The sequence below is a fragment of the Sinohyriopsis cumingii genome, chromosome 14 (genome assembly GCF_028554795.1).
Source record: "Sinohyriopsis cumingii isolate HCF-2022 chromosome 14, ASM2855479v2, whole genome shotgun sequence".
NCBI classification, from domain to species: domain Eukaryota; kingdom Metazoa; phylum Mollusca; class Bivalvia; order Unionida; family Unionidae; genus Sinohyriopsis; species Sinohyriopsis cumingii.
This window is the reverse complement of record NC_142974.1, coordinates 112687742-112710910: the sequence shown is the minus strand read 5'-3', so window position 1 is coordinate 112710910 and position 23169 is coordinate 112687742. Positions and strand designations below refer to the sequence as shown.

The window sequence follows — 23169 nt, the reverse complement described above, 5'->3', positions numbered from 1 at the left end:
TGCATTTTAGCCATCAGAACTTTTTAAAGTCTGTACCGTATTACATTTCATGTTGCATTTTATTGTTTTAAAGTCTGTTCTTTATTACATTTCATGTTGCATTCTACTGTTTTAAAGTCTGTACGATATTACATTACATGTTGCATTTTACTGTTTTAAGGTTTGTACTATATTACATTTCAGGGGGCCCCCGAGTGACCAAGTTGACTAGAGCGCTCACCGTTCCTGATCACTGCCATATCACCTCTGTATGTGAGGGCTCTGGTCTCGGGTTCGGTCAATGTGGGTACGTGAGAAGGCTTGCAGTAGCTTCTCGTGGGTTAATGGTTCTTTCTGGAGTTTTCCCGGGTTCTTCCTCCACCATTTATATTGGCCGCCATGTATAGCTTATCTTGTGCTAGGAAAATGGCATTAAACCCTTCATCATGAAAACCAACATTTCATGTTGCATTTTACTGTTTTAAAACCTGTACTATATTACATTTCATGTTGCATTTTACTGTTTTAAAGCCTGTACTATATTGCTTTTCATGTTGCATTTTACTGTTTTAAAGTCTGTACATATTACATTTCATGTTGCATTTTACTGTTTTAAAACCTGTACTATATTACATTTCATGTTGCATTTTACTGTTTTAAAGCCTGTACTATATTGCTTTTCATGTTGCATTTTACTGTTTTAAAGTCTGTACATATTACATTTCATGTTGCATTTTACTGTTTTGAAGCCTGTACTATATTACATTTCATGCTGCATTTGACTGTTTTAAAGCCTGTACCGTATTACATTTCATGTCGCATTTTACTGTTTTAAAGCCTGTACCGTATTACATTTCATGTTGCATTTTACTGTTTTAAAGTCTGAACTATATTACTTTTCATGTTGCATTTTACTGTTTTAAAACTTATACTATATTACATTTCATGTTGCATTTTACTGTTTTAAAGCCTGTATTATATTGTTTTTCATGTTGAATTTTACTGTTTTAAAGTCTGTACTAGATTGCTTTTCATGTTGCATTTTACTGTTTTAAAGTCTGTACTATATTGCTTTTCATGTTGCATTTTACTGTTTTAAAGTCTTTATTATTACATTTTATGTTGGATCTTGCTCTTTGAAAATCAGTTCCATAGTACATTTCTTGCTGCATTTTACTGTTTAAAGTCTGTACTAAATTACATTTCATGTTTAATTTTAGCAATAATATCACTTTTTCTATTAATGTTGTTATTGTATTGGATGCTGCTATTATGACAAATTAAACAATTGAAGTTTCGTCCATATTATTATAAAAGATGTATATTTACTTTTGCAACCTATCCAATAAAACCAGCTGCTAGTAATAGTTTTGTAAGTTTTTGGTATAATTCGGTGGGGGTTCTAACCAGTGACCTACAACCACATAGACCACAGGTGAGAGAGAGAGAGAGAGATTGACTAATCTATTCATGCATGTGACCTATTGATACATTCACGATATGTCATTATTACTCGGTTCATGTTGCTTAATATAATTTTATTATGAATAAAGTGATCAGTCTTTTGTGTATCTGACAATAAAATAAAGCAAAATACTAGCCATAGGTGACTATGTTTACAAGCACTGATACTGTTAGTATACCGACAAAAATGTAATTACTGATCATTACAAATTTAAATCAACTTATCAGTTAACGACCGTTTTAATATAGTGAACGTTTTTCCACATGATTAATCAGGATGTTAGTCCAGAAACAGGTAGAGCTGAACTGCATGTTGTTTTACACAGAATCTTAGATGATAGATGGAGATTCTTAATCCTTGGTAAAGTATCCCGAGAATTATTTTATAAAACAATTAACCATTATTGGCTCCACATACAACGTTTCTCATCGTTGCTTAAAGCTATGTGGAATTATGAGAAGTTACTATAGAGTAAAACTAAAATCTCAATTATGCTCTTCAAATCCCAATGCAGAGTAGCTGTGTATAAACGGGTTGGATTAAGCCCATTAGATCCATGTCTGCCTATTGGTAAAAGTATTTGCTAAGTGTCAGGATTAAGTCCATTGTAGATGATTCTGACTCCTGGCATTAGGTATTCTAATAAACAACCCAGGACAGTGCATTTTTCAAAGGGGGAAGGTACGATGAATACCGTATGTCACTTTTTGACTGAAAACATTCGTAAATTAAGTTGTATTCATGTTTTTGACAGTCGCTGTATGACTCATGTACTGGTATAATTATCTGCGTATATCGTAATGGATATATACGGATTTATAAGCCTTGTTAAGGTACAAACATATTTTTGTGGGACAAAATGGGGGTGTCGTGTTTATTAGAAGGAGTCTTCTATTAGATTAATTACAGTGTGTATACACACACACACACACACACACACACACATATATATATATATAGAGAGAGAGAGAGAGAGAGAGAGAGAGAGAGAGAGAGAGAAAATAACGAATAACAGGACTGGATGATAGATAGCAAATATATTTATTGATTATTTTGAATTATAATTTAAATACTAATTTGCGAAGAACAGATAGCTTGACATAAATAACTGTTTCATAATCCTCTGACATCAAGAAGAACATAAATATTACCAGTATGTTTTTTAAAATGATTACAGAGAATTAAAAAAGTCATTTTGCTGTTGGTCTATTTTTGAATACGTGATGGCTCTGTACAGTCTTTAATTCTATTATAAAACTGATTAGCGGCCTTGAATCACTCTTACATTTTCTTTGGAGTGTATTAAAATCTAAAGCCATTCGGATAGGAAAATATTAGCATAAGAAAATATATACATATAAACCATTTGGTCTACCGTTGCCTTTCAAATGTTAGGACCACATTTTTCGTTGACCTTAAATGATACGTTAGGGTTAAATGATGCAAAGAAGTAAAAAGAATTTAAAATAAGTTTTGCTTTGGGATGAGGAGACACCTGCCAATATTTGGAAGACTTACTTTTCATGAAATCATTGATTTTGAAACTCATACATAAAAACGAAATAAAAAGTAATTTTAAAATTTATTTGCAGTTTTGATATTGTATGCATTTATCAATGTGTGTGTTTGGGTATGTATGTGTGTGTTATGTGTGTGTATTTACATTAGTGCGTACATACGTAAATATGTATGTTTGCAGCACTGTTTCAATGCACATCAGTACAATAACAGTCATATGGTGCCAACTAAATATAAATGTTCCAATGATGTAAAAATAAATAGCAATAAAAACTTTAAACCATGCTGAATAAATGTAAACATGAAAAACAAGCATAAAAATTGGAAAATGTACAGTGTTAAAATTATGTGAAATGTATATAAAACAGAAGATAAATTGAAAAAGGTAATGTGTACATTCTGTAAAACATCTATTCAAAATATGTTAAATAAATCACATTCCGTGAAAACGTTTGAGATTTTCTTAGGCTTTACAGCTCAAAACATTCATATGACTGACATAAAAATCATTATTTCATTTGCTATACAATGTTTACCTGGATTACATGACCCTATTGAAACGAGGAAGGAACTATGCAGAATATAGCACAAACATAGTTCTTGGAAACTTTAGAAGCATGCATTCCTTAAAATTACGCCAGTGGGATGAAAAGAAGGCATATGGCAATAGCATGGGGTAAGTACTACACCATTCAAATAATTTTTATTCTTTTTAACTGGACATAAAAGTCTACTTTGATTGTCTCCAGCACAAATTTGACTGAGACTAGGAATCTCTATAGGTAATGGAGCTACCGAAGGTAACTGATTTTCGGTTAAATATCATGGTCGGCAAAGGAGGGAGTCAGATTTATAATTCCCATCAATCTAAAGACAGCCAGTATCAGCAGATATTGCATGGATCTTGCTGTCTTCTCACAAATGCCAATGTGAGTATAAATAAAGTCTCAAGTCTGAGGTCATTAAAGGACGTCTAACTCAAAGGTTTGCAAAGTCTGGGTTAAATACCACAAAACATAAGATAAATTCCAACTGGGCATTAAAGAATGGGCGACAGGTACCAGCGGCTCAAAGTACCTAATGAGATCTGCAAGATGCAAATTTGAACCGATTGCTGAATACTCAGAGAATTTGTAAGTGTGTTGGAAATGGTAACTCTATAACTCTTTTAATCTAGCACTGAATATCTTTTGTTCCTGAAAGAACTAAATGGAATAAGCAAAGGAAGTTACAGAGGGACAACTAGGTTCAATGTGTGTCTTACTGCATCAGTCATAAAAGATTCTCCACCTGGCATCATATACACTGGATGTTATAGTATGATACAAATAGAAACCATCCTCAAACACATGTTATTGTGGATAGATCACCCAAGATGAATTAAGTATGAAGGTGGAGAATGTGCGGAATATTGTGTGGGGGGAATTGTGACAGAAGATCCGTACTGTCAGGTATAGACCTCATTTGATCTATCAAGAAGTCTATAAATAGCTGAACAATGACTGCTGAACAACGGAGGTTATGAAAATGATGTGATCTGCGGACGTTCTGGCATTTTTTAGAAATTAAGGAAGCACAGTGGGAATACGTATATGAACAGATGATCCCAGTGGAAGCTGAATTCATCCACTCTCCATGCTCTCTGGCCCGGGGACTGGAGAAACATAGAAAGGGTAGCTGTTGCTGAGTTTGGTCACAAACAAGTCAGAGGCTTTCACCACAGTGAAAAGGGACACTTAAGGAGTGGTAAGTGACTATTCTGTGAAGACTGTTTTGTCTGTCCTGAACAAACTGTCTGATAATAGGTTCTTCTTCCCTGAAATGTGGCTTAAAAATGAGTCCACATATAGTGGGCACATTAAGGCTGTGTAAGACAAAAATAAATCTTTTCTAGTAAAATGTGTTTGCAGTAATACTTGCCCAATTATAATACTATAGGGGACCTATTACTACCTTGCGAATAAAGCCCTCTCAGGTTCAAACATTTTAGCTATAAGGTTAAAAGTTATCTCCCCACCTTGGCGATCTCCCCTTGATACATGGATTGGCGCCAAATCCTTCTGGTGAATACTTGTGACAACTGTCCTAACTTAGGGAGCTGATATGCATAGCAAATTCATTTGAGGTCTAGAAGACAGCTGCACCATGACTGTTGTACCACAAAGTGCTATGAGAATGATTTGCGATGTGAGCAATAATACTTGTAGAAGCAGTCGGAATAATGGGAAGGTATATGCGAACATACAAACCCACTGGAAGTTGAATGCATCCACTATTTCTTCAGTTTAGAAATAACAAAACCATGTTATAAACGAGTTAGTGTTCTAGCAATGAATCATTGATATTCGAAATAACAGACCACTCCTGATTGTGCTCTATAACGGTAGCAACTTTTTTCTTCAGTGATCGACCTCGTCCGACAGTGCTCTATGACTATAGCTTTTCCATTTAGAAATCATAAATCACTCAAGGATGCGTTCTCTAACTGTAGCATTTCTATTTAGAAATGATAGGCCACTTCTGAGTGTGTTCTATATTTAGAAATGATAGACAATTCCTGACAGAGTTTTTTAACTGTAGCATTTCTATTTAAAATGATAAAGCACTCCAGGCATTGCACGGTAGCATTTCTATTTAGAAATGATATACCACCCCTGTGCATGATATATAACTGCAGCATGTCTATGTAAAACAATAAATAATAAACCTTTCCTGGCAGTGCGCTACAAAAAAAACAAACATAAGAACTAAAAATAATATACAACATATAATGTTTTTGGAATATTTCTAAGGTATCAGACGTTGCAAATTTTTTTTAAATTTTACATGTTAATAAACAACTGCTAATAAAATTAGGATACAAGTTTCAAGTTACTTCTGAGTATCAAGTGCTATTGCTAAATACAGTTCCTAATGTATAATATATTTAAAAAAGATTCACGTTTGGAGTAAAGAAAAGACTTTAAAAAATACCTACTCATAGTACACACACACACACACACACACACATATATATATATATATATATATATATATATATATATATATATATATATATATATCTTTCCGTGGAAAAGTCACAGCTCTTGAGGAGCCTTCTTGCTACTATATTGATCTAAATGACACCATCAAAGCGGAGAGTACTCCAATATCTTCATCCAGTAAGACATTTTGAGAAACGCTATCAACAAACGACCAGTAAAGCCATTTATGAGAGTGTTTTGTTCACTTCGGAGGGCATGATTTACATTGCATGACTGTATTCATTAGGTATGATGATCAGATTAAAATTATGAAATAACTATATGTTACTTCCTAAAATCATGATCTTAATGTGTGCAGCTATTCACAGTGACTTTACTCATCATCCCATAATAAGTCCCAATCCTTTACCTAGTTACCTGGTTCATGTCAATGAGTCATATACATACAGGTACGGATAAAGCTCTTGCTGCCCAAGGTGATTCCTTTACCTGTATGTTGTAGGGGAATACTTAACTACCTGGTTCCTTGCTGTTCAAGGCAATCCCTACACCAATATGCTTTAAGGGACGACCTAGATACTTGATTCCTCACTGCCTGACATGGTTCCTCAACCGGTATGCTGTAGGGGGATACCTACTTACTTGGTTTCTTGCTTCCCTGGGTGATCTTTATAGTGTTGGGGAATACCTAGTTACCTGGTCCTTGCTTTTCAAGGCAATCCCAACACCAATATGCTGTAAGGGACAACTTAGATTCTTGATTCCTCACTGCCCGACATGATTCCTCAACCGGTATACTGTAGGAGGATACCTACTTACTTGGTTTCTTGCTTCCCTGGGTGATCCCTCTATCTTTATGGTGTTGGGGAATACCTAGTTACCTGGTTCCTTGCTTTTCAAGGCGATTCATTTACCTGTACATTGTAGGGAATACCTAGTTACCTGGTTCCTTGCTTTTCAAGGCGATTCATTTACCTGTACATTGTAGATAATACCTAGTTACCTGGTTCCTTGCTGCTCAAGGCAATCTCTACACAATAAGCCGTAAGTTACAGCCTAGTTAGTTGATTCCTTGGTGCCGAAGGTGATCCCTCTACCTGTATGCTGTAGAGGAATACCTAGTTCCTTGCTGTCCAAGGTAATCCTTACACAAATATTCTGTTAGAAACAACCAGATGCTTGATTTGACGCTATCCAACATGATTCCTCAACTGGTATGCTGTAGGGGGATACCAACTTACCTGGTTTCCTGGTTCCCTGGGTGATCCCTCTATCTTTATGTTGTTGGGGAATATCTCTCTATCTCACAACCTGTATGATGTAGGGGGCTACATAGTTACCTGGTTCCTTGTTGCCCCAAGTGACCCTTCTACCTGTGTGCTGTATGCAAAAGCCAAGATACTTCGTTCATGAGATAATGAGTTAATACATAAATCTATCATAAATAAGATGTATTGGTTTTACATTACAACTATGGAATCCATTAATTTGATTCAAGGATATTTATATTACAACTATGGAATCCATTAATAGGATGTATGGGTATTTATACTACTGCTATGGAATACATTAACTCATTCAGCCTAAGCAGTGTTATCAGTATCTCTGCTGTTATGCCCCAGAAGCACTAAGCTGTGTCTAGCTGCTTGTGCCATAGAGTTATTACCTGTTTGAAATTGTTTGTAAACATTGTAAACATGCATTCACGCTAACCTTAATGTCTCTTTTTATATCCAATTAAAATCCACGAAATTTTTACCAATTATTCCAAATGAATCTGTCTATATAGTGATGTATTTTTCCCCATTTTGTCATAGCCTTTCAAAACTTATTTACATACTTTTTATAAAATTATGTACAACGTTTATTCGCAAGTACTCTATCATCATTGCTATCAGCATCCGCATCTTCTGATTATTCACTCTCAGAAACACTTCTGTCCTAATCTAAATCTCGCAAGATATCCAACTGCTGAACATATCTTTCTTCTACTTGCTTAATATTTTCGAGATCAAAACCAAGAAACTCCTCATTTTTGCTCTCATCAAAAATCACACTAACGTCCGCCATCATTTACAATTTTTCATGAACATAGCACGTGTAGTGAAACTGCTCTCAATTATTCACCCTTGGCTTCTGAACAATTCAGATTTGCACAAGCGAAAGTAAAATCATTTCCGATTGGTTTCATATTGTCTGATTCTTGGAAAAAACCATTTGTAACCAATCAGAGACATTGTATCTAACACACTATCAAAACGACTGGAGACGGGATCGGCCATTGAATGCAGTAAACAAACCATGACTACAGGCGGGATTGGCCATTGAATGCAGAAACCGGACCATGCGTACAGACGGGATCAAGGCCGAATGAGTTAAGAGGATGTATGGGCATTTATACAACAATCTGGTCGAAATTACTGAAAATTTTGATATCTGAAATTTCTCCCATATTCAAAACAAGTTCCAACACATTATCTCTGCAAGTTCCAGAATTTGGCTTAATCTGTCAAAAGCTATAATGACATAGTTTTGAACGAAGCATTTAGTTTGATACATGTACACTTTATGGGTTAACAACTGTAATGCATAGTCTAATGGTCCTACAGTATACCACTCCTGGTCTACTGATTTTCCACTCATTTGCTTCATCCATTGTGGATTATGGCGGTTCTATTTCAAAGTTTAATATTCTACAGAACAAACATCATCCATAACTGATTTTCCACTCATTTGCTTCATCCATTGTGGATCATAATGGCTCTATTTCAAAGTTTAATGTTCTACAGTACAGGCATCATCCATAACTGATTTTCCACTCAATTGTTAAATGTAAGTACACGTTCTGACTTATAGCAGCTGTAATGCATAGTATAATGGACCTAAGATACACATATTGTTGATTACTGATTTCCGACTCAACTGTTTATTCCAGGTCCACATTCTGGGTTATAATAGCTGTAATGCCTATAAGCATTTGATTTGTCATAACTGACCGTTGATACAGATTAGCTTGGAAGACTACAAACTGAATTTGTCGGACTGAGATGCAACATGTAATCATTTTAATTCCTATTTTGTCCTCTTTTAATTAGGATGCTTTTGATTACTTTTGCATGTTTTACTGATTACCTCTGAGACTCTCATGTCCTTATGAAATGATATTGATCACTACTGAAACACTCATGTCCTTATGAAATGCTATTGATCACTACTGAAACACTCATGTCCTTATGAAATGTTATTGATCACTACTGAGACACTCATGTCCTTATGAAATGCTATTGATCACTACTGAAACTCTCATGTTCTTATCAAGTGATTACCATGTCAAGTGATTACCGCTGAGACTCTTGTCCTTATTAAATGCTATTGATCAATACTGAGACACTCATGTCCTTATGAAATGCTATTGATCACTACTGAAACTCTCATGATCGTATCAAGTGATTACCATGTCAAGTGATTACCTCTGAGACTATCATGTCCTTATCAAATGCTACTGATCGCTACTGAGACACTCATGTCCTTATTAAATGCTATTGATCACTACTGAAACTCTCATGTTCTTATCAAATGATTATCACTGAGACTCACGTCCTTATTAAATGCTATTGATCACTACGGAGACACTCATGTCCTTATGAAATGCTATTGATCACTACTGAAACTCTCATGTTCTTATCAAGTGATTATCACTGAGACACACGTCCTTATTAAATGCTATTGATCACTACTGAGACTCTAAAGTCCTTATTAAATGCTATTGATCAATACTGAGACACTCATGTCCTTATGAAATGCTATTGATCACTACTGAAACTCTCATGATCGTATCAAGTGATTACCATGTCATGTGATTACCTCTGAGACTCTCGTATCCTTATCAAATGCTACTGATCACTACTGAGACACTCATGTCCTTATTAAATGCTATTGATCACTACTGAGACATTCATGTCCTTATGAAATGCTGTTGATCACTACTGAAATTCTCATGTTCGTATCAAGTGATTACCACTGAAACTCTCATGTTCTTATCCAGCGCTATTGATCCCCACTGAGACTCGTATGTTCTTATCGAATGCTATCAATTACCACTCAAACGGTAATGCTCTTATCAAATGCATTTGATCACTACCGAGACTCTTATGTCCTTAACAGGTAATTACAACTGAAAAGCTCATGTTCTTATCCAATGCTGTAGATCACCACTGTGACTGTCATGCCATTATCAAATGTTATTGATCACCACTGAGACTGCTGTCATGCCATTATCAAATGTTATTGATCACCACTGAGACTGTCATTCCCTTATCAAATGTTATCGATCACCACTGAGACTGTCATGCCCTTATCAAATACTATTGATCAACATTGAAACGGTCATGTCCTTATCCAATGATATTGTGTGATATGTCATGAACTTTGACCTCTAGAGACTTCAACATTTAAGCATTTGCTGCTTCAGCAAGGGCATCGAGGTCTGACACAAGCTTTTCTTTTATAGCTGGAAAAGAAAAGAAAAAATCATGTAAACAAGAATGTGTACACACACAAAATGATTACCGAGTACACCTAAAAATATAAAAAAGCATGATGTGAATAAGAAGCATGTCTTTTCAATGTCAACACACCCACCCATAGTCATATGTAAAAAAAAAACAAAACAAATTTCATCTCAACTTCAACGTACACCACTTTCACATGCAAGAAACATAATTGACGTCAATGACACTCCAAACCTCATAGTAACATGTGAGAAGCAAATTTCCGTTCAACTTCAACTGATACCTCATAGTCACGCTAGAAGCAAATGTGTTCTCAGCTTCACTGCATACCTCATACTCACATGTGATAACTGAAGTTTCTAAACTTTATCTCGTACATCACACTCACAGGCAGAAAAGCAAATTTCCATTCATTTTACATACCATGTCTGAGACTCAAGTATGAGAAGCAAATTTCCATTCATTTTACATACCATGTAAGATACTCAGGTATGAGAAGAAAATTTCCTTTCAACCTCAACTGACACATTATACTCATATGCAAGAAAAAAAAGAGATTTGTGGAAGATGATTATCTCTGACTTTCACAAAGAAATCTCCACAGTTCCATGTCTGACTTGCCAAAATGCTAATTTAACAAAATCTAAAAACTGATGCATACATTGTAAAGCCAGCAATGACATACATAATGGCAAGAAGTGCCCTTATCCCTGTAAGACATTTCTGGTTGCAGCATTTCTGATGTGTCATGCTTAAGCAGCTGAATCTAACATCAGATACTAGTATTACTATAAAACTGCCAAAAAGTGATTGGAATAAGCATCTTGAAGTAATAATATTGTTTTAAAATAAAATACCTGTCCAAAGTACTATACCTGTAACAAAAAGAAAATGCCAAATGATAATTGAACTGGACCACTGACATAATGTAAACGTCGGAGACTACTTTAAGTTATGTTTCATATCTATTGTATATCATCAGTTCTACTGTATGTATTGAATTCTATTGTATGTCAAATTTGTTTCGTATGTCATTGATTATATTGTGTGTCATAAATTCTATTATCTGTCATGGAATGTATGTATCCTCATTGTGCCATGCTATACAGGATTTGCCATGTTATACAGGATGTGCCATGTTATAAAGGATTTGCCATGTCATACAGGATGTGCCATGTTATACAGGTTTTGTCATGTTATACAGGATTTACCATGTTATACAGGATCAAACTCTTCCATGCTTCTTTTTTATATGTGTCCTTAAATTATGCACTAGATTATGATTAATTTAATTTCAGCTTTATTATTTTCCATGACACCAATGGACAAATACAATGTATGTGTCACTAATACAATACATGCAAGGGATCTGAGACATGGACTTGCTACTGACAATGTTTAATCACATCTGATACAGGTATCAATGAGTCCTTTGTACTACCAACTTGGCTATATCAGCTCTAAATGAGACAGGAATCGATGAGTCCCATGAACTGCCAATTTGGGTACTACAACTATAACTGAGAGAGGAATCAATGACTTGTGTATCCTACCATCTTGGCTACTTCAGCTCTAATTGCTGCAGGGATCAATGAGCCCCATGATCTGCCTATTTGGGTACTACAGCTATAACTGACGAAGGAATAAACGAGTCCTTTATCCTACCAACTTGGCTACCTCAACTCTAAATGATACATGGATCACTGAGTCTCAAGCACTACCAACCTTGCTAATGAAAAACAAATTCATGAGCCCACATAAGTTTTCTTTAATAAATCCTCTACTTAAGGAACCGAAAACAAATGATTAATAATTATTCATGATTTCTGAAGATTAGACAACTTGTATAATTTTGTATCGATTTTTGGGCTTCTTGTTTATATATATATATATATATATATATATATATATATATATATATATATATATATATATATATGTAGAAGGAAAAAGTGCCAACTATAAACTATCTTACCCTTTATATATTCAATAATTTTCTTTCTTTTTTCACGGGCTTCATGTCGTGTAATAACCTGAGTCCTACGCTTTTCCAACTCTCCACAGTAACCATGGTCACCAATTATGGTTTCAATGTCACATAGCACATTATCAATTAGATTCCAGTAATCTTCAAACGTTTGCTGATTTATCTTTCCATCGGCAGAATGGCCACTAATGCTATTCCTGTACAATCGAATTCTCTCCACGCTAGCCCCAAGAGATGTGTCCCTTGGGTTATCGGTTGGAGGGCTTCCCCAGCATGGCGTTGGAGGTGAAACACTGCTGACATTTCTTATCAAAGTATACAACAATGTAATGTCATATTGATCAACTGCTCCAATATACCGACCCTTGGGATCTGGGAAGACCAGCTGACTTTGAACCTGGTTCAGTAGAGCTTTTTTCTTTTTCCCTCCCTTGGTTCCCCCTTTGGTTAAGATGGCTTGACTGGCCAGGAGTGCTTGGCAGATGTTTGTGTGTGGTGCAGGAAATTGAGTGCGTAGGATTTCCCTCAGAGCATCAGCACAAACAGTTGTCAGTGCATTACACAGGCGAAAATGGTTGATATGCTCCTGGGTAATGGGGTCATCAGGAACTACAGAACTTTCGTCTCCATCTTCTTCTTGAATCTAATCGGAAAGAAGGATGATGTCATAAAATATTTTGGCTGTAACAAAGTAAAAGCTAAGTTAAAAATAAAAATCATACTCACACACAAAATACACTTAAAATTTCATTTGTATGTATGTTACATATATTACATACATGTACATATTAGAGATATATATTACATATCATAAAAAATATTTTTCCTATCACAAAATAAATGTAAATATTACATATATATTACATACATGTGTAATGCACATGTATGTCCACCCCATATATTAAATTTATATTGTGAGGATGACTTTTGTTATTGATTGTGGGCTGCAGATTAAATATTTTGCCTACCTGACTTTGTCCATAAAGATTTTACCTACCTGACTTTTGTCGTGGTTGTAAGTTTTAAACAAGATGTTTATTAGAATTTGAGTTCAATGCCTTGAATTGTTTATGATGTGAAATTCCAGAACATTCTATTGTGTCGTTGAGCAAGTGTGGATGTGCATATATTATGGAGTTTATAAACAAATGTTTTGTTTTTGTTATTTATCTGTCACTTGAAATCTATTAAACTTACAATTATGTTGCTGGAGTCAAAAGCATCTGACAAGAATTTTTTTAAACTCATTTATTTGAAATACTAAACTGACTTTTCAGATTAATACATTATTTGAATTGTTGTGAATTCATTCAAACACATTCTGGACTGCATCACTGTTATATCAGAATAGTCAAGACTATTAGTGCCATTCAAGGCTATTGATATATAATATGAATATTCAAGATTATTTGAATTAATTCAGGAGATCCCAAATTTTTGATTTTATCATCGGACATTTAGGGTTATTTGGAGTTCGATTCACAATATAGTCATTTGATGTAAATCCCACATGAATATAGGCATCCAGTTGGAAAAGAAAAGGTACCAATAATTTCAAGACACCTACTATAGAAACCATATTTACCGGACAGTTTGTACTATTTTCATTTGAGAACAACTGGACACCATGAGAAGTCTTCTGGTGAAAATCCCATCATACGATGACTTTCCATTTAAAAAGTGCATCCCTATGAAGAATTTCAAGGATGGCTGCCATAGTTGCCATAATGGATGCCAGATAAGCATTGTTTAAATTCAGGATCATCAAAAGTAGACTTCTGTTAAAATTGATATGATCATATGACATTTTGTTTTGGAGGAATTATGATCAAACATTTTAAAGATGGCTAACATGTTGGCCATATTGGACATCAGATTAGTACCATGACCATTCAGGACTAATTTGACATTTAAGAAAGAAGCACTCCAAAGAACAAACTGTTTTTAACCTCTGCTTCAAACCAGAACTTGAGGACCTCACTGGACTTTATCAAATGATCGTCACCATGGGAATCGCAGAGAACATCTACACGACTCTGAAGGTCAGCAACAGGGATCAGGCTGTTTATATTGTATCCATCAGATTTTGGGCACCGTATACACAATTCAAACTGCAAACTCTGTTCCAGGTTTCCAATAATATTGGAGAGAATCAAAGTGATGAACTCCTTCACTTCAATGCACAGTGTGGCAGATGGAGTCTTCTCAGTAGTTCCCATTCTCGTCACTCTTACAAATATGACATGTCCCCTAAAGAACACGGTCAATCTGTGATGAAGGTCAAGCTTAAACACACAACAACCACAGTAGATCAAGGTTTTTGAATTCTTCTCGACAACTGGCCAGCGGGCCACACAGGCAGCAAGCAGGCGATGGAATATGGGAGAAGGCAGGAACTTTTCTACAAAGACGTAACATAGTACTGATGAGCTCTCCATGTCAGACAGTGGTCTAGGGGAGATAACCTCCTCTGGTGCTGTTTCGCTAAGCATACATGGGGCAAGGAAGTAAGTTTCCTCCTAAAAATAAAAATAGAATTATTAAGTTTGTAATTGTATTTTGCAAATTCCATTATTTAATGGCTAACTGAAATAAGAACCTGATTAACATTACCTTATGAAATATTAATGGGGCAATTAGCAGATCTAATCCTCTGGTTCATATTATAGTACACGTCACATAGTTCATGTACACGGTCTCCGTCAATTTTTTGCAGTAACATGTGTCATTTGGCGAATTTGATTACACATACCTTTGTATGGTGTTCATTTACTTTATTCTGCACCTTGTTAAACAAAATTCCATTGAAGATTATTGCATACATTAGTTGAAATATGCTTAACACCAAAATTCATTGATAGTGCGCTTCGACGTTTTTAGGTACAGTCAAGCAAGCAGAAATATCTTGTTTCAGCCGGTTTTGTCACAAGCTATAATGTAAGAGGGAATGTGCCTGCATTTGGGAAGAAGTTGTACTACAAACATAAACAGAGACATGGCAATGTTGTCATTTATAAACAAAGCCTGGGAAAACACCGGCATAAATAAAATGGCACACAAGTCCAATTAATTGGAGGGAATTAAGTAACCTCATATAATCTTCTGCATGGTATGTCATGTCTTTTATTTCTATTCATACATAATACCAATTTTCCGGTATAAAATCTGTTCTTTCATACATGTAAAAGACTAGAACAATACTGTTAATTCTGACTTTAGTTAAATTTTACATCATGCTAAATTATCATTTTGAAGAAATGTCATATGTACAAGCAAAGAATAAAACTTATTGTATGTTACGTCCTTATCCTTTGATACTAGACTTATTGGAGATCACAAAAGATGCGCACTACTTCCTGTTCACAAGATGATACCTTGATTTATCCCTGCACTGATAGTAGTTCAATCTAATATTAACTTTCCTGACCCAGTGTAATGATGAACTGCCATTGTAAAAGTTTATTGCGATCGATAATTTTCATCTGAAATTTTGGTATGACAATTAATGTAGATCACTCAAAAATTACGACTGAATAAACTTTGTTAATACAACATTACAATTGAATTTTAAAAATAAATTATTGTAAAAATAAAATAAATGGCTAATCTGCTATGTGAGAATTGTGTGACCCCCTTTTCCTCTCAACTGCAGGTAAGGGCCCTTGGTCCTCAGACTGCAGTTTCTGGAATGAACCCTGTACCATTTGTCTGAATACCTCCAAACAATCGTTGTGATCAGGTACGATAGAAGAGGCATTAAGGTGTTATAAAAAAATGCACAGAAAAAATGCACAGTGTTAGCATAGGCTCACAATATTGAGGCTGTGACAAAATATTTTCATCTATTAATCTTTACAGTTGGCGACCATAAGCACATGAGTGATTCTTCTTTCAAGTTGAAGTCCCAACGAAATCCAAAATGGAAGGCGATGACATATGCAGTAGTCAGTTTAGTAATGATGTGTCTACATTTATTTGTTGAATTTCAGAAATTATTATTCCACTGTTTGAATTCTGTTATTTTCGATAACTGTCTATGTTCAAGAACTAATTTTGAGCAAATGCATTTCCAGGGAAAGATAATCGCTTAGAATTCAAATAATTTGAATAAAAATTAAAAAATTAAACTCAAACTGATCACAAGAACACCTAAATGTATCCAGGGTTAAATCAGGACTGAAATTATTTCTCAGTACATCACTATAAAATCTGGCTGCTGTGCAAACAGACGCCGGATAAGTATCAACCTTCTGGTAAAACCAGAGTTTCACAATAAATGCTACATGTTTCTAGAGCAACATAGAAGCTTTTACATGTCTAATATCATGTACTCCCAGTATGGTCTCGATATCACACTATGAATCCCACCGTAAGAAAGAATGGGAATTTTTTTTTATTTACTTCAAATCATGAAATAAGGTTAGAAACTAGGTCAGCATTAGGTAAAAAGTTTCCATATTAGTGTTTACGAAACACCGAACTGAATTTCTGGAAAATGTCAAATCCAGTGAATAAAGTTACGTTACAATAGCATATAATGGAATATAATTTTTTTAATAACTAACAAACAAACAAACAATTAAATTAAATCAAATATAAATTAAATCATTATATGATGATATACAAAGAAGAGTCTCTCCGTTCTTTACATCCTGGCCAAATCAAAGACGGTCTTATTTCTTGACATGCTGAGCAAATCAAACAGATCCTTCTTCTTTATAGGATGATTAAATCAAAAGAATGTTGTCTTAGTGGCACTTTACCATTTTCCAGTCTGCATGAGATTATAATTTTGAAGGGAATGAATTTCCCTGGTTTTCCTCATTAACTATCTTGGTTGTTTAAAAAAAGACTGCATATATCTTATGTTTTGTTAAAATAACTTTTAATTTCCTATGTTTTACTGAATGATTAATGGTGGTAATTTGGATTACAGATTATACGGCTTTGCCTTATTTCAGATGCACACATATACAAAAACTGCAAGTACTTCGTCATTTTCAGTTCCTGGATTTTAGAGGCAAACTGCAAAACATTTAGCCAATAGCTGTTTTACTTTTTAAATGTGTTGTTGTTGTTATACGGTTTAACGCCTTTTCGCAACACAAGATAGGTTATACATGGCGGCCAGTATATATGGTGGATGAAGAACCCAGGAAAACCCCAGAAGGAACCACCAACCCACGAGAAGCTACTGGCAAGCTTTCTCACATACCCAGACTGGCTGAACCTGAGACTCGAACCTACACAGACAGACGTGAGATGGCAATGATCAATATCGGTGAGCGCTTTTCACCACTAGGGTCCCCTAAATATTTTGTAATTCATTCTTTTCACTTTCAAAAGTTAGTTTTGCCTACTTTGGTCAAATTTGTTTTCCTTATTTTAATAGCAGCTAAAAGGTACTGTAATTTAGACTAATTCAGGATGATTTTTCAAGCACAAGGGATTTGCTATTTTGGTTAGCTATGTGCTTACATCATTTACAGATTGCACACATACAGTAGAAACTAACAAAGATGAAGTCAAAAGGGAGAGGTAGTGTTACAGCATATGGTAAGCTGTGCATGCTGACTAGTATATTTGTGGAGAATGAACCTGGATAGAACAATCAAGCCATGATAAGCTACTGGCATGTTGGCTGGGCTGAAGACTTGAACCCCCATGGACAGAAGTGAGATATCAGTGATCTGCAAAGCTGAGTGCCTTAGACAACACTGATATCCAGAGTTCGATAAACTGAATGAATGGACATCATACATAATTAACGCCTGTTCTCTAGAATAGGGTGGAGACATAACAAAGACATTACAAGAACTTTTTTAAACAGACCTTGACTTCCTTTCCATCCTGATCACATGTCCTTGACCTGGCAATAATATTTAACTTCTCCATCAAAAGTATGATGTGGTCCTTATTATCATGGAATTCTGGATTCTCCTCCTTTGACCAGATTGCATCTAGAAATCAATACCATCCGATGATTAAAAGGACAGAACTAAGAATGTCAAATAGGTATATATTTAAATCAATAACATTAGATTATGATAAAAACAGTCCTAGCAATGTCAAGTGTACCGATGTTTATAACATTCCCTATTTTATTTCCATCTGAACATCAAATAGCTGCAAATTTTGAGTAAATATTTGCTAACATGAGTCAAGTTAACAAAACAAGAAACATTAAAAGCATCAATGGTGTCAAAATTAAGTTTTTCTCTGACTCCTAACTAAAATACATTTTCATATTAGAACTTTCACATTAACAGGAAATTAAACAGTTACATGTCTAACCACTAGGTCACCGAAGCGATCATCAAATAAGTGTTTAGGAGTGATAATATATGTGTTTATTATTGTTGAGCCTTAAGTGTAATATTCATCAGGAATATACAGATCCACACAATGACTGCAGTTGCAAATTTATATCTGCATTAGTTTTCACTTGGTATCCATGGTAAATATTGAGTAATAATCAGCTTATCAATGCAGTTAATTTGCTAACAGAATTATGTTTTTGTTTAATCCTAAATGACTTGCTTCTTTAGATTTATAATTAACATAACCGACTTTATTGGTACATGTACACATGATGAAGATTAAGCTGTGTTACATCAGGAATTCAGGTTGTATATCGTAACACAGTAGTAAGCAAACAACCCTTGAAGAGACTGGCACTCTATTGGGTGTAAAGAATCTCTAGGAATTCAATAAAGACCATTTCTTCATTTTAACAGCTATGTGTTGAAACCATCTCTGATATTTCTTAAGTAAAAACAAGATTTTTAGAGTAGCTACTTGGCACTATTTTCATCTAGGACACACTAAATCTCAAGAGCAATCTTGTGGTGAAAACCCAATCTTATCGGATGATTCATTTACTAGGTGGAGTAGTAGCGATAATCTTTTCAAATTCATATTCAGTTTGGTGCAACTCAGAAGCATAATAAATCTTTATTTGGTGAAAATCCAATGTTGATATAACCATCCATTTGGGAGGTGAAGAGATAATATTTTCAAGATAGCCACAATGGTAGTCATAATAAGGGTTAATCATTTCAGTAAAGCCCTAAATAGGACACCATAAAAACTCTTTTGAGAAAAAATCCTTGTCAAATGTCTTTCCATTTAAGAGAAGTAGTGAAAGCAGGATTTTCCTGATCATGCACATCATGTCAGCACCATTTTGATTAGATGAACAAAACATTATAAGAACTATTCAAGCGGCCATTGTGATCGACATATTGGTATTAGATTAGATCTGACAACCATTATAATTTTAGTGTGAATTACACAACTCTCGATAGCAATTCATGGATTCATGCTGCATGCTGCATGCAGTAAAATAACACATTCACGAAATCTCAATTGGCCTAAATCAGGAATAAAATAACTTTTACCCCATTAAGTACTAGGTGCGATACAACCAGTGGTCACTGATGCCAATAATGGTCCTGTACTGATGGTCGCGATGTTAATAGAACTATATCCAATTGTTACAGTTTGCCCTTTAGCCAACATGTAAAGTATTAAATCTATATTTAGAAACGAAGTTTTACAAATACTTATGAGGGAAACTGGGGCCTCAATAATTTATTTTAAATGGCACGTGTATATATTCCAAGCAATTGTAATTTATTTATAAAAACAAATACTAAATCAAGAAAGCTTTTTGGAGTGTAGGCTACATAGATATTGAATCATTAGCATATGTCATAATTTTCTCTAGTTCTTCTTTTTTTTGCACATGCGCCGACACCAATAAGTGTTTACAGTTCGACGTTTCATTTTCTGGATTAATAACATTTCTTAATTAAGCTACAATATACTTCAATTTTTTCAGGTCCAAGGAAAATGACATGTATTTCAAAATAGTAATGCATAGATTGGAGCACACCAAATATTGGTCAGTCATGAAACATCGATAGACGTTACACTTTTCGCACAGTAGTGTGCTGCGAATTTTAGAATTGGGAATGTGCTCAGGGGATATTACCGTTGTTTACAAGTTACCTGTCATAGATGTGCTATATAATAATAGTAGTATATAGTACATGGATGGCAGACAACTTGTAAGCAAACATACAAGCCTATGTGGGCATGTGGCAGAATGATAGGACAAAGCACACCATTAGTAAAAATCATATAGATTTTGGAAACAGTAAGAGCAGCCCCAGCAGATTTCAGCTCTGGGGCACTTTAAGCCTCCTACTCAAGTCATGTAAGCTACAAATGCTGAATTAACTAGACATTATAATATAAGAAGTAGTGTGATGAAAACAAAATGTTAATAAGGCTTTTGATTCAGGAGGTGTAGTGATAAGATTTTCTAGATGACTGCAGTGGTAGTCACATTGGATGTCATTTTTATTTAAGACCAATTAGACAACTTCACATCTGCACCATTTTTATTTAGGACCAAACAGGCACTTTATGAAGTGTTTTGGTGAAAACCCCTTGTCAATTTGACTTTGCATTACAGTGATCCACATGTACAAACCTATCAGTTCATGGGTAAGTTTTCCACTCCTCTTGAAGTCACGCCACTTCCTAAAGATGGCAGGGTTTTTCTTGATGAATGCCTCAGCTGTAATGAGAGACTTCTGAGCATCAATCAGCCACTGCGGGTCCAGTAAAATCTTCCCACTCAGTCCTTCAATGCTGAAAATTTTGCACAGAATAAGAACTTGGCAGAGATTTAACAATATTTTTCATGTTCCTTTTTAAGTCAAAATGCATGGATAAATGGATTTGTATTGAGTAGTACATAATTTGCAACTGTATCAGACACAGGCAAATCTTTAAACACAATTCTTACAGAAATGTAAAATCAGCTCAATGTCAAATACATTTCTGAGACCATAAACAACCAATTATATGATGCAAATGCAAACGATGTACAAATCGATACAGATTTGGCAGCATTACGCATTTTCAGATATGTAGTACATTGCATATGATAGCATCCTGCATTATTTGCCCCTATTGTTCACTTGCATTGAACAGATCACCTTGCATATACAACTAAAGTGGAGAAAATGACATCTTTATCTCAAAAGAATGCTCCCATAAGAGACTTTATATACACCTTTGGTGTGGATACATATGACTCCTTCCTTTAATCGGAAGCAACACTTAAGAGACTTTACCATGCCCCACTGATGTACATAAATTTTCACCATTTATTCAAGCAAGTTACCCCAGAGGAGAATTTACCATGCCCTAATGAGGTGTATGACAATGCCATTTTTCTTAAAGGCAGTGACCACAGAAGACTTTTACATGCAAAATTAAAGTGCATAAATTCCAATTTGATTAAAGTGTGTGACCGAAGAGACTTTACCATAACTCCATTCAAGTGCATAGCAATGCCCTGTTTCTTGGCAAGAGTTTCCCAGGAAGAGACTTTACCATGCCTCACTGAAGCACATAAGAATGTCCTATTTCTTGGTGAGTGTGGCCCCAAAAGTGACTTTACCATGCTTAAAATGTCCTGAAAATTAACAAGCATCCTGCCTTCACCATACCAGTATTAATCATGGTACAATAGTGTGTTATCTATTCTTATTTTGTATTCATAAAATAAGATCCAACTTAACAAATTGCACAAGAGTACATGAAAGAGACTGACACTCTATTGGGTGAAAGATTTTTTTCCGAAAGTCACCAAAGACCATTTCTTCCTTTTAACTGTTGAGTGTTGAAACTTTATCTGATGTTCATTAGCAATGACAAGAGACAGCATCTGCTTCTAAGACAAAGCAGACACCATGCAGTAAACTTCCAGCCAGTAGATGAAAAGATCATTTATCGTTGTTGTCTTTCACATCTACAGAGGCCCTCTTGTTAAAGGCATGGCTTGAAATTATGAAGATGTGATGGCTCAGTGGTTAGCATGTTAGAACTCACAAACAAATGGGTGTGGTATTGAATTATATCATCAGACCAGTATGGTTCAGTTACCACAGTGTGTCCTTGGGCAAGGAACTTTACTCTAATTGCATTGTCACTAAATAATCAATGTCTGTTGCAGTGCCATTAAAGTATCAAACCAAACCAATTGACTTGGTCATGATATGACACTAGTGGCTCGATGGCTTCATCATATCTGATGACCACAAAACAAAACTTACACAAATTTGCTTAGCAACTTGCATTGACTTCATTGTGGTTGAGACTGACTTGTCTTGAAAGCCAGTGTATGTGGCTGGTGAACATGACATGTCTTCATCGTGATGAAAACGATTCTGTCTGAAGCCGGAGTATTTGGCCGATGAATATCACTTCATGGTGGTTCAAACTGGATCGAACAGAAAGCCAGTGCAGGTAGCTGATGAATATATTTCCATGGTGGCCGAGACTGATTCAGTCTGAACACCAGAGCAGTTAGCCAGGTAACATGGAAAGGCAGTTATTGTGATGCCTGCTTTTGTGGACATTCATGCATCTTTACTACCTGAATTTTCATATCAGTCCAAAAATTACTAGACATGCCCACCGCTCCGGTGGCCTAGTGATTAGAGTGTCCGCCTCAGATGCGGGAGGTCGTAGGTTCGATCTCTGACCGAGTCATACCAGAGACTTACAAAAATGGTACTAACAGCTGCCACGCTTGGCGCTCAGCATTAAGAGGTTAGTGTTAGGACTGGTCGGCCTGGTGTCATGATAATGTGACTGGGTGGGACATCATGCTACTGATTAAGCGGCAGTATATTATTTGCCTAT

The 23169-nt window shown here is 35.3% G+C and overlaps 1 protein-coding gene across 4 annotated transcripts in view; it reads right to left on the bottom strand.

Moving 5' to 3' along the window:
• Positions 1–2469: 2469 nt before the first annotated feature.
• LOC149784617 (uncharacterized) overlaps positions 2470–23169 on the bottom strand; it is a 99114-nt gene continuing 78414 nt past the window's right edge. Inside the window, exons 9-14 of one of the 4 annotated variants that reach the window (XR_016413901.1) lie at positions 20945–21105; positions 18277–18404; positions 14394–14963; positions 12433–13087; positions 6828–10456; positions 2470–6642 (exon numbers count right to left, since the gene is read on the bottom strand). Coding sequence is in view for 2 of the 4 variants with exons in the window: in XM_089932681.1 (XP_089788807.1) it covers positions 10398–10456; positions 12433–13087; positions 14394–14963; positions 18277–18404; positions 20945–21105 (1573 nt within the window). In the remaining 2 variants the exon portion in view is untranslated. Of the gene's footprint in view, positions 10457–12432; positions 13088–14393; positions 14964–18276; positions 18405–20944; positions 21106–23169 lie in introns of all 4 variants that reach the window. The other 3 variants (XR_016413902.1, XM_089932681.1, XM_089932682.1) reach the window with 3 other exon arrangements.